The sequence below is a fragment of the Mesocricetus auratus genome, unplaced genomic scaffold (genome assembly GCF_017639785.1).
Source record: "Mesocricetus auratus isolate SY011 unplaced genomic scaffold, BCM_Maur_2.0 Super-Scaffold_100014, whole genome shotgun sequence".
Classification (NCBI taxonomy): Eukaryota; Metazoa; Chordata; class Mammalia; order Rodentia; family Cricetidae; genus Mesocricetus; species Mesocricetus auratus.
The window spans coordinates 13932455-13945238 of record NW_024429197.1 but is presented as its reverse complement, the minus strand read 5'-3'; the positions used below and the strand labels follow the sequence as shown (position 1 = coordinate 13945238).

At 39.9% G+C, this 12784-nt stretch overlaps 1 protein-coding gene across 16 annotated transcripts in view; it reads right to left on the bottom strand.

The window, feature by feature from the left end:
- LOC101832004 (S100P binding protein) overlaps positions 1 to 12784 on the bottom strand; it is a 40038-nt gene that overhangs the window by 4655 nt on the left and 22599 nt on the right. For 9 of the 16 annotated variants that reach the window (XM_040756572.1, XM_040756576.1, XM_040756574.1 and 6 more), the window contains one exon: positions 10596 to 10718. The exons of 6 other annotated variants lie outside the window; for them this stretch is intronic. In XM_040756572.1, coding sequence (XP_040612506.1) covers positions 10596 to 10718 — 123 coding nt within the window. Of the gene's footprint in view, positions 1 to 5751; positions 5845 to 10595; positions 10719 to 12784 lie in introns of all 16 variants that reach the window. One more of the 16 variants, XR_005881232.1, reaches the window with a different exon arrangement.

Genomic DNA, 12784 nt, shown 5'->3' with positions numbered 1-12784 from the left:
TCGGGAGGCAGAAGCAAGCAGATCTCTGTGAGCTTGTGGCCATTCTGGCCTACAGACTGAGTTTCAGGAGAGCTAAGGCTACACATAGAAACCCTGGCATGAGGAAAAAAAAAACCATTTATGTTCAGAATAGCTATTCTAACCTGTCTTAATGTTCTTTCTGTTGCTGTGAAGAGATACCATGACCAAGGCAACTCCTATAAAGGAAAGCATTTAATTGAAGGCCTGTTTAGTTTTAGAGGGTTAGTCTGTGATCATCATGGCAGGAAGCAGACAGGCATGGTCCTACCTATAGGTGGTAGCTTTACATCATGATTTGTAGGCAGCAGGCAGAGAGAGACTGGGTCTGGCCTGGGCTTTTGGAAACTCAAAGTCCACCTTTAGTGATACACTTCATCCAACAAGGCCATACCTCCCAATCATTCTAAAAAAGTTACACTAACTGGTAGGGAAGCCAACCATTCAAACATATGAGACTACGGGGGGACTTCTCATTCAAGCTACCACATAACTGTACTGTTCACTGAAATATAATTTTACTGTGTGGGTTATTTGCAAGTTATTCTTAATAAGATTTTATTAGAAATCACATATGGAGATAAATGTTCTCAACAGCATTTCAAATATGAAAAATTATAGCTCAAGGAAATAAACTTGTCATAACTATTTAATAACCCAGAATTCAGTGTGACACCATGTTCTTGTCACTACGTGAAATGCGTTTTTAAGCAATTTGTTTTGCTGGGCAGTAGTGGCACACAACTTTAATCCCAGCACTTGGCAGGCAGAGGCAGATGGATCTCTGTGAGTTACAGACCAGTTTGGTCTACAGAACAAGTTCTAGGACAGCCAGGACTCTATAAAGAAACCCTGTCTCAAAAAAAGAAAATTTAGATTTATACTGGCTTCTTTGAAATTGGAGAAATGGATGGTTGCTACCTAACATGTGAGTACTGGAAACAAGGCCCAGGTCCTCTGTAAGATCACTTAAGTCCTAGTTGTAACAGGGTAAAGATTCCTGTAGCTTGTCTCAGCCATAGCCATCTGTGGTTGAAACTGAAACTAACTCTGATCCCTGTTTTATTCCCCACCCTCCAGCTGTGAAAAGTACCCAACCCTGTTCTAGAAACTCAGGGTTGAAATGCCCCAGCTAATGGAATGTTTTGGCTTCTGTTAAGCTACTTGCTTTCTTTACTTCCTTCTCCAACTGCCAATCAAGATGTAGTTGTTCTGTGATCTTTGTTTTTAAAAGCTCCCCAGACAATGTATTCAGGAATGCTCTACAAGTGGTTCTCTCTAGACAAGTCTTTAACTGGTCTAAAACAGAATCTCAATTCCGACTTTGGTCATGCTGAGTGGTCTTTTGTCTCTACCCTGCAACACTAGCAGTCACTGAACTCTCTCTCCAGCCCTGAAATGCTTATAATCTTAACACTCGGAAGGCTAAGGCAAGAGGACTGCCATGGGTTCAAGGTCACCCTAGGCTACAGAGGCCACATCTCAAAAATAAACAAAACCCCAAAAATGAAAAACAAAGAAAAACGGTAACAATATCAGCACCCTGAAACTTGGGGCTGGAGGGATTGCTCAGCGCTTGCTGTTCTTGCAGAGGACCTGGGTTTGGTTCTCAGTACTCACATGGCTAACAGCTATTTGTCACTCCAGTTCCAAGGGATCCAACACTCCCTTATGGTTTCCAAAGGCACCAGACATGCATGTGGTACAGACATATCTGCAAGCAAAATACCGGTGTATAAAAAATATATCTGCCAGGTGGTGTGGTGTACACCTTCAATCCCAGCACTTGAGAGGCAGAGGCAGGCAGATCTATGTGAGTTCAAGGCCAGTCTGGTCTACAGAACCAGTGTCAGGACAGGCTCCAAAGCCACACAGAAAAACTCTGTCTCAAAAACAAAAAAAAAAAAAACAAACAAAAATAAAAATAAAAACAAAATATAAAAATTAAAAAAAACTAAAACCTTGAGCTAAAATTGCACAAAAACAGAAATGAAAATTAAACCCTAGTTAGGAAACAATTTCCCTAGAGCAGTGGTTCTCAAATTTTAATATATAATCAGATGGAGATCACAAAACAGACAGCTGGTGGCACACACCCCAGAGTTTCTGATTATGAAGGTCTGGGGACACTGCTCATCTAAGAACCTCTTTTTTTCTCTTAATCACCTTAAAAATGTTAAAATAGTCTTTATCTGTTATATCTATTATACATGCATATATTATATATACTAAAAGTATATTAAAACAGCTTTGTGTAGTTAAAAGACAGCATTTTTAGATGCAGGGAACTGTAATGGATATAGTTAGTAACAAAAGTAGAGGCAATTCACTAAGTATATCAACCACATTCCAGGGCAGGATCCATGCCCAGGACTACACAAAACAGACTTCTGTGGTTTGTTGTGTTTTTTGTTCTTTTCTTTTCTTTTTTTTTTCAAGACAGTTTTTTCTCTGTGGCTTTGGAGGCTGTCCTGGAACTAGCTCTTGTAGACCAGGCTGGTCTTGAACTCACAGAAATCCACCTGTCTCTGCATCGCAAGTGCTGGGATTAAAGACATGCACTACCACCACCCGGCTTTATTTTCTTTTGTTATTTATCATATTAGTTTTTTGTTTGATTCTCATTTTTTTGTTTCTTGTTTTAGGAAGGACTTTTTTTTAATGAAAGAATGAACATGAAGTTATGTGGGTAGGGAACTGGGGAAAGGAAAGTGTATGATCAAAATATACTATGTAGGAAAAAAATCCAAAATCTTAAAAAAAAAAAGAAAGTACACACACGCACACACACTTGCTTCTACATCTTTAACCATTTCCTACAACAAGGTAAGGAACAAAAACTGAAACTAAGGTGAATCCTGCTCACTTCTGAGACAGCAAAGAGACTCTTTTCCTAGGTTTTTTTTTTTTTTAAACATAGGATGCTGGGTGTGAGCGGTCTCCGCCACTCAGCCCTTTGTTTTTTTTTTAAAGATTTATTTATTACATATGCACCAGATCGAATTGTAGATGGTTGTGAGCCACCATGTGGTTGCTGGGAATTGAACTCAAGACCTCTGGAAGAGCAGCCAGTGCTCTTAACCTCTGAGCCATCTCTCCAGCCCCTCTTTTCCTAGTTTTTAAACGTATTCCTGTAATGAGTTATATAAACCTAAATAGAAAATTCAACTTCAATAGGTTGTGAGGGGGGAAATAGTCTCCATCTTTGTGAAAAGTTGAACATTACTAACCATATCCAATCATCTTTAGAAAGAAAAACCATGAAGTACTATTTACTGAGCCAGGATTACTGCTTTTGTTGTTCATTTGTTTGAGACAGGGCCTTAAGATGTAGCCCAGCTGACCTAGAACTCTCTATGCAGACCAGATTGGCCTCAAACAGAGGTCTGCCTGTCTCCACGTGCTGGGATCAAAGGCATGTGTTACCATACTATACCTAGATTGGATTATGTTTTAAAAATATTCTATGTGGGGGCTGGAGAGACGGCTCAGTGGTTAAGAGCATTGTCTTCTCTTCCAGAGGACCCAGGTTCAAGTCCCAGCACCCACATGCCAGCTTGCAACTGTTTGTAACCCCAGTTCTAGGGGACCTGACACTCACACCAATGTACACTAAAAACAACACAAAACAAAACAAAACTCTATGTGTAGATCTGAGCAACTGAGGCAGGGAATTCTACTGGCAGTCCTATCCCAGATGTTTAACCACATGAAGATGGGTTTTCTCATGGTTTGTACCACAAACATGGTAGACTGGTGTCCCTTGGTATTTTGGAACTTGAGCTCAAGAGTCAATTGGCAGCATTGGGAGAAACCATAATGAAGAGTGGCAGAACTTTGGGAACATTTATGGCTACCAGAATAGGTATACAATGCTAATCAAGACAATGACTGCCTGCTAAATTTATTTTCCATCCATCCTGACATTTGTACTACCACAGAACAAAGTTTTTTCAAAGTGGGTGACAAGATGGCTCAGCAGGTCAGGGCACCTGACAACATGCATGCCAACCTGAGTTTGGTCCTTAAAAGACCAAAGCCAAGTTATCTCTGATTCTCACACATGTATTATGGTGATACACAAACACAAAATGTAAAAACATATTCACTTTATAAGTCAATCTTACTTAAACCAGGACTATTAAACACAAGGATTATTTAAAATGAATAAATTAATTTTAAAAAGTTAGGTGTAATTGTCATACCCACTAGTAGTCCCAGTGCTGGGGAGACTGAGGCAGGCAGATCACTAGGGTTCACAGGCCAGACAGCCAATTTACAAGCTCCAGGCCAATGATTGCTGAAGAATGAAACTTAAGGTTGTCCTCTGGGACACACAGACCATGAGATACTTGCCTCATAAATAAGGCAATGGCTATTACTCACTAGTAATTAGTAGCTTTTCTCTTTGAAACAGCATTTCATTATGCAGCCCTGGCTGGCATGGAACACATTACATAGACCAGGCTAGCCTTGAACTCAAGAGATGTGCCTGCCTCTGCCTCCTAAGTACAGAAATTAAAGACAAGCACCACCATGCCCAGCCTTACTAAGTAGCTTTTAAAAGGAAAGCTATTGCCTGCACCCCCCTTTAAAAATATTTATTTATTACATACACGTATTTTATCTGCATGTATGCTGGCATGGTAGAAGAGGGCACCAGATCTCATTACAGATGGTTGTGACCCACCATGTGGTTGCTGGGAATTGAACTCAGGACCTCCAGAAAAGCAGTTAATGCTTTTAACCTCTGAGCCATTTCTTCAGCCCTGTCTGTACTTTCTTTATACTTTTTCTTTTTTAATTGTTGAGACAGGGTCTCATAGTAGTCCATGTTTAGAACTACCTCAGGTCCCCCCAAACAAGGATTACAGGCATAAACACCTGATCAGTGCCAAGAAAAATAATTTTGTTTTAGAGATGTACATTTTGGGATTCTTCAAACACTCCATTGTAGGGAGCAAGTGAAGTCCTGAATGAATGTGTATTATTGACATGGGCATGGCCATGTCAAGAACCAAAGCCTCAGAGCAATAGGATTAGCAAAAATCTTTCTGGGGTGAGGCTCAGAGGGATGGCAAAACCTTACTGTGGTTCAAGTGCCAGTGTTGACAGTGTATGCAAAAAATATCTACTGTAGCTCCCTCCCCTCATGTTTATGGCCTGAAGATTGCTCCTCATAGTTCAGCTGTATCCAACAACCTAACCTGGCCTCCCTATTCAACTGCATTTAATAAACATGCTGAGTTGCCAAGGTGCTGTTGCTTCTCCCATCGGAGGTCAGTCTTTTTTTCTATAACCCTGTATTTGTCATTTCTTCATCCCTCTGCCACCCTATTTAGGTTAATCCCTGGAGCTGTGCAGAGAATTCCATCCATGTATCCTCTGCAGGTGACACATCTGTTCTCACTGGCCTTTGTGTAAGACAATCCAGTTGCCCCAACCTCTTTCATACAAAGAGATAGAGACTTGCATTAGTTTCTAGCTTGCCTCCTATTTTAGACACATGTATGCACACAACACATATATACACAAACACAATAAATGTAAATAAAAACATTAGAAAAAATACATTGTCAAGGTGGGTGTGGTGGCACTTGCCTTTAATCCCAGCATTTGGAAGGCAGAGGTAAGTAGAGCTTTATGAGTTCCAGTTCAGTCTGGTTTATGTAGTGAGTTTCAGGACTGCCAGGACTATGTAACAAGACACAGGATCTGAACCATGCCCCCTACCGTTGTTTTGTAAGACATCACAATGCCCAGCGGGGAAGCTATTGGAGAAGCGGATGCAGAAGAATCACTTGAACCCAGATGTTTTAGGCCTGCCTGGTAATATGACAAAAACTCTTAGAAAACAGAAATCAAGGCACAGAATTGTTAAGTAATTTGTCTAAGGCCGGTCGGTGGTGGCCCATGTCTTTAATCCCAGCACTCAGGAGGCAAAGGCAGGTGGATCTCTGTGAGTTGGAGGAGAGCCTGGTCTACAGAGTGAGTTCCAGGACAGCCTTCAAAACAATACAGAGAAACCCTGTCTCAAAAAACAAAACAACAACAACAACAAAAAAGCAAGCAACAATCCTATTTTACATATCCAGTACATCCAGGTTGTACCTAATACAGCACTGAGTAAAGAGGGCTCAATACTTTTGCTTCAGCTGATGCAATAAGGTATGTTAATTCTTATTAGCACTAAAAACGTATTCCTAGTAGGAGGTGGTGGTGCACACCTTTAGTGCCAGCGCTCAGAAGGCAGAGGCAGGCAGATCTCTGAGTTTGAGGCCAGCCTGGTTCACAGAGTGAGTTCTGGGACAGCCAGGCCTATACTGAAAATCCCTTTCTTGAAAAACCAAGTAAGCCTGGACTACCAAGCAAGTTCCAGGACAGCCTCCAAAGCCACAGAGAAACCCTGTCTCGAAAAACCAAAAAAAAAAAGAAAAAAAAAAAAAAAAGAAAAACCAAGTAAGAAGGAAGGAAAGAAGGGAGAGGGAGGGAGGACGAACTTGTTCCTAAGAGTAATCTTTATTATTGATAAGACTTAATAATCTGGAGACTATGGCAGCTAACATTTATGTTCCAGGTTCCTTGTTAAATGTTTTACACAAATCATTGAATTCTAACAATCGCTAAGAGACAAAAGTCATGATTTTTTTTTTTATTCACAAGAAAACTGAAGTTGGATAAGACACTCAGCTATCATCTAGTATCTTGACTGGTAAGCCAGGATTCAAACCCTGGTGAGGCTAATAATCCAAAAACCTTCTTTCAGTTCATAACTTCAACCTCTTCCTCCAAAGTTAGAGATGCTAACAAGAACTAGAACATTTAAATATCCCTTCTCTTCATAGTCTCTAACAGATGGGCTTTCTTGGACCAACAGTATCATGATTTTATTTTTAAGTTCTGGCTAAAAGGTGGTGAAATTTACCTAACAGTAAAAACTGGCGGGGGGGCTTTACACTTCAGTATTTCAATCACTAATGTAAACCTTAACTTACAAATATGAAGATTATATTGGGGAAAATGCCATCTAATAAATGACCTTAATAACTGAAAAGTGGGGCTGCAAAGGCACTGGCTGCTCTTGCAGAGGACCTGGGTTCCTGGCACCTACATGGTAGCCTAGAGGCATCTGTAACTTCAGTTCCAGACGATCCAATGTCCTCTTCTGGCATATGCTATCACCAGGCACATACACGGTGTACACTAACAGGCTATTAACTGAATCAATTTGATATTGTCCTAAAAAATGTGAGATTTAGTAGTGACAGGGTAGGACAGTAGGCAATTCAGATAGTTAATAGAGTAGCAGAAGCACTCTTTGATCATGATGACAGACAAAAGACAATCTGAAGAGGAAACAATGACTTATTTCTGAGGGTGTCTTTAAAGGCAAGAGAGCTTGACTTCGTGGTTCTTTATTATTATCCTCTCCCTGAACCTCAGGAAATTCTTTTGGGTATCTATGGAGGCCAGAAGATAATACTGGGTAGTGGGTAGTACCATTTATTTATTTATTTATTTATTTATTTATTTATTTATGGTTTTTTGAGACAGGGTTTCTCTGTGGCTTTGGAGGCTATCCTGGAACTCGCTTGGTAGTCCAGGCTGGTCTCGAACTCACAGAGATCTGCCTGCCTCTGCCTCCCGAGTGCTGGGATTAAAGGCGTGCGCCACCAACGCCCGGCTCTATTTTTTATTTTTTGAGACAGGGCTTCTCTGTAGCTTTGGAGCCTGTCCTGGAACTCACTCTGTAGACCAGGCTGGCCTGGAACTCACAGAGATCGCCTGTCTCTGCCTCCCAAGTGCTGGGATTAAAGGTGTGCACTACCACCGCAAGGCTATGACTTATTTTTTTTAGTTAAAATCTCTCACTGAACCTGGAGTTCACTAAATGGCTAAAGCCACTGTCCAATGAGCATCTGGGATCCTGCTGAGACCTACACATGCAAACATGCACAAAGCATAAATATTAAAGAATTAAAGAAACACAAGACTACTGTTCTCATTTAACTGACCAAAATTAAAAAAAAAAAAAAACTACAAAGTACTTTTACTCACTTCAGTTATGGCTTGATGATACAGTGAGTGCTTAGTACATGGGAGAGCCTAGGGTTCAATCCTCAGACAGACACAGACACACTCTCAAGAGTGGGTATTTATGGTAAACTGCTTCTAACAGTGTTGGGGAAGCCCTGTGTATATGTCAATAAAGCACTGTTGGCCAATAGAGAAACAAGATAGGTGGGACTAGGAGTCCAGGAAGACTCTGGGAAGGAGAAACACAGAGAGTCAAGATGTAATGCCATGGGGTAGGAAGCCCGGAAGTATTCTCCAGTAAGAGAAATACTTAGATTAACTAAGTATTAATTATGGGGTAATTACTTAAGTCAGAGCTAGCCAGTAAGAAACAAGCAAGGCCAACAGCTTCATAATTAATATAGCCTCCTGTGTGTTTATTTGGGATTGATGTGGCTTTAGAACCAGGCTGGCGGGAAGGCTTCTCTCAAGAAAAAGGTTTCCCTTTACATAACAGTTTAATTAAAAATGAAAAGGTATCATAAGTTTATTTATAATAAATAAGTAAATAAATAGGGTTTTTCTGTGTAGCCCTGGTTGTCTGCTGTTTTCAAACTCAGAAATCTACCTGGTTTTGCCTCCTGAGTACTGGGATTAAAGAAATGTACCACCACCACTCAGCTAAAAAGTCTTTTAAAAGCAGGATGGCTGAGCAGATAAAGGTGCTTGCTTATACAAGTCTAATGACATGAATTCAAGTCCTAGAACCCACAGAACTGATTCTACAAAGTTGTTCTGACTCCACAAACATGCCATGTCAAACATTCCTCTCTCTCTCTCTCTCTGACACACACACAATTTTAACAGTCCTTTAAAAAGAAAATTAGCAAACTAAGTAAAGGTGTTTTTTTTTTTGTTTTGTTTTGTTTTTTTTGCTTTTTCGAGACAGGGTTTCTCTGTGCTGCTTTGGAAGCTGTCCTGGAACCTAAGTAAAGGTGATTTAAGACTAAAAAAGTTGAGCACATTGGCCTAAAGTACAGAGGCTGGGGATTTTGCCTATCATGTACAAGTCCTTGGATTGAGTTTCTAGGACCACAAAAGTCAATCTATCAATCAAGGTAAGGTAACCTAATACAGAATAAAGGAAAAATACTATTAGGGTATTTATAAATACTATAAGAAAATGAATTTAACCGAGTTTGCTAGTTGTTCATGATAAAAATTATCACATAATCAGAGAGAATTTCCCTAACCTAATTAGAGCATCTATGATAAACATATATCATCTATGATAAACCTATATTATATTTAATGTGCTCAGGGCCACAGGCAGTACAGTAAGGCAAGAGAAATAAAAATCTTATAAATAGAAAAGAAATCAACTGTCTTTATTTATAGATAGTATATAACAGCAAATTCTAAAATATCTGTTAAGAAGTTCACAAAACAGGAAAATTCAGCATAATTTATGACACAGTCCAAAATATAAAAAAAATCAGTATTTCTATCTTCTAGCAATGACCAACTAGATATTGAAAAAATTTAAATACAATTTAACACAGCATAAACAAGCATTAAATAGTTATGAGTGAACTTAACAAAGTTTACAAGACCTATAATAATAGAAGCCAAAATATATTAAATTTACATTAATAAATGAATCAATATATCACATATGCTTATAGATGGATGCAGAGGAGGATCAGCAGTTCAGGTCATCTCCAAATACATGTTGAGTGCATGCCTTTAACCCCAGCACTTGGGAGGCAGAGGCAGGTGGATCACTGAGATCAAGGCCAGCCTGGTCTACAGAGTGAGTTCCAGGACAGCCAAGATTACACAGAGAAACTAAAAGCAAAAAAACAAACAAACAAAAAAAGCAAACAGGGATTGGAGCGATGGCTCAGAGGTTAAGAACACTGGCTGCTCTTACAGAAGTCCTGAGTTCAATTCCCAGCAACCACATGGTGGCTCACAACCATCTATAATGAGATCTGGTGCCCTCTTCTGATACATGGAGGCAAGATGTTGTATTCATAATAAATAAATCTTTAATAAAAAAAACAAGCAAACAACAAAAAACAAGTAAAAATATATTTGCTAACAACATAGCTATCTGTATAGACCTGATAATAGCTAATGAATAGCCTAGGCATGGTGGCACATGCACTCCAGAGGCATACATAGGCAGACAGATAAGCCTGGTCTCCATAGTTCCAGAAAAGCATAAGTAATATAGTTAAGACCCTATCTCAAAAACAAACAAACAAACAAACATAAAACCAAAAAAAACAAACAAAAACCCCCCAGCTGAAGGGCGGGGAAAAGAGGACCTGAGTTTGAATCCCCAGCAGCTAAGTTGGGATCAGTTGTGATGGTACATCCCTTTAATGCCAGCACCTGGGAAGCAATCCAGGACAGCCAGGGCTATGAAGAGAAACCCTGTCTTGAAAAACAAAAACAGTGTGTATGTGTGTGTGGTTACACATGCCTACAAACCCTGAGCTGGAGGCAGGAAGAGATGAATCTAGGATCTTGAGAGCTTGTTCAGCTAGACTCACCTAACCTGGGGTCTTGAAGTTTGGTGAGAGACCCAAGTACGATCAAGGAAAGGCAGAGTATGATAGAGAAGGGTATCAGCAGTGTTCCTCTGGTCTTTGCACAGATACACACATAAAAACATACTGAAGAAAGGAAAGAAAATTTTTCTTTTATTATTGTTATTTTTGAGACAGGGTCATTTTACATAGCCCTGGCTATCTGGGAACTCACTATGTAGATCCATCTGCCTCTGCCTCCCAAGTGCTAGGATTAACCACATACAGGTCCTTGTTGAAATCAATCTAAAAACCTAGCAAGTGAGTTTTGATTAATATATAAGAATCAACTGAATTTTTAAATAACACCACAGAACAGATACCCTTTGTATCTACGTAGAGGATGTTTTTGAAGCAGGATCACATGTAGTTCAGACTGGTCTCAAATCATTACACTTGTGTGCTATCATATCTAGACAGGTACTGAAATTCTGAAATATATTTCTGACAAAAGCTTCACCATATAAAATACTCAGATTCCGAAGATGTGTAATCATGTATATCAAAAGCTATAAACAGCTATACATGAAGGCTCAAACCTGTAATATTAATACTTAGAAGACTAAAGCAGGAGAATGGGAAGTTCAAGGCCAGCTGTTGGCACACACCTTTAATCCCAGCAATCAGGAGGCAGAGACAGGTGGACCTCTGTGAATTGGAGTTCAACCTGGTCTACAGAGCAAGTTCCAGGACAGCCAGGGCTACACAGAGAAACCCTGTCTCGAAAACAAACGTTCAAGGCCAGTCTGGGCTACATAAAAGCTTGAAGATACTGGACGCTATAAAATACTGCTGAATTAAAGATCAAAATAGTCAAGATATTCATTCTTGCTACATTTTACCCAATTTCTACAAATCCAATGCAATTTAATAAAATCCCAGGAGGCTCTATAAATAAGTTGATAGGCTGATTCTAAAATTTAAGTATCTGGGGGCTGGAGAAGTGGCTCAGTGGTGAAGAGCATTGGCTGCTCTTCCAGAGGACTTCAGGTTCAATTCTCAGCTCCCACGTGGCAGCTCATAACTACCCTGTAATTCCAGTTTTAGGGAACCCAACAACTTCACACAGATATACATGCAGGCAAAACATGAATGCACATGAAATAGAAATAAATCATTTTTAAAAACGAAAAGCTAGAAACAACAAATATTAGACAAATGATAGAGATTTCAAAACATAAAAATAAAATACCGTTTAATCTACCTTTAGATATGTATCACAAAGAGCTAAGCATGGTGGCTCATATTTGTAATCCAATCGTTCAGGAGGCTAAGGTTAGGAGGATAAACACAAAATTGAGGCTGGCCTAGGCTATATAGTGTGTTTCAAGCCAGTCTGGGTTACAGAGTGAGACTCCCATCTCCCCTACACAAGACTTCTCTGTGTAGCCTTGGCTGTCTTGGAACTCACTGAGAATCACCTGCCTGTGTCTCCCAAGTGCTGGGATTGAAGACTGTGTCACCACCACCCAGCAAGAACCCATCTTAGACTATAAAAATGAGGACTACTCATTTTTTACTCTAAAGGAGGTACTAAAAGACCCATGTTCACAGTAGCACTATTTACATCAACCGGAACAACTAACTGTACATATACACAACAGAACATGTTAAAAAGGGTGTCTGTTAGTCGGGCAGTGATGGCAAATGCCTTTAATCCCAGCACTTGGGATGCAGAAGCAGGCGGTTCTCAGTGAGTTCAAGCCCAGTCTGATTACAGAGTGATTTTAAGACAGCCAGGACTGTTACACAGAGAAACCCTGTCTTGAAAAGCTAAAGGTTGTCTGTTGTATGCCATAATAGTAAGAAAACAAAGTCTGCATGTTTACATCAATCGAAAGTAGGCAAATTTCATAATAACAGAAAACAGAATGGTACTGACCAGGGACTGGAGTATGCAGGGAAAGGGAGCTGCTTATTGACAGGTACAGAGTTTCACATTTGGAATATGAGAAAGTTCTGGAGAGGAGCTGGAAAGATGGCTTAGCAGTTAAAGAGCACTGGCTGCCCTTTCAGAGGTCCTGAGTTCAAGTCTCAGCAACCACATGATGGCTCACAACCATCTATAGTGGGATCCGATACCCTCTTCTGGCATAGATATACATAGAGCATTCATACACATAAATGAATAAATCTAAAAAAATGGAGACTCA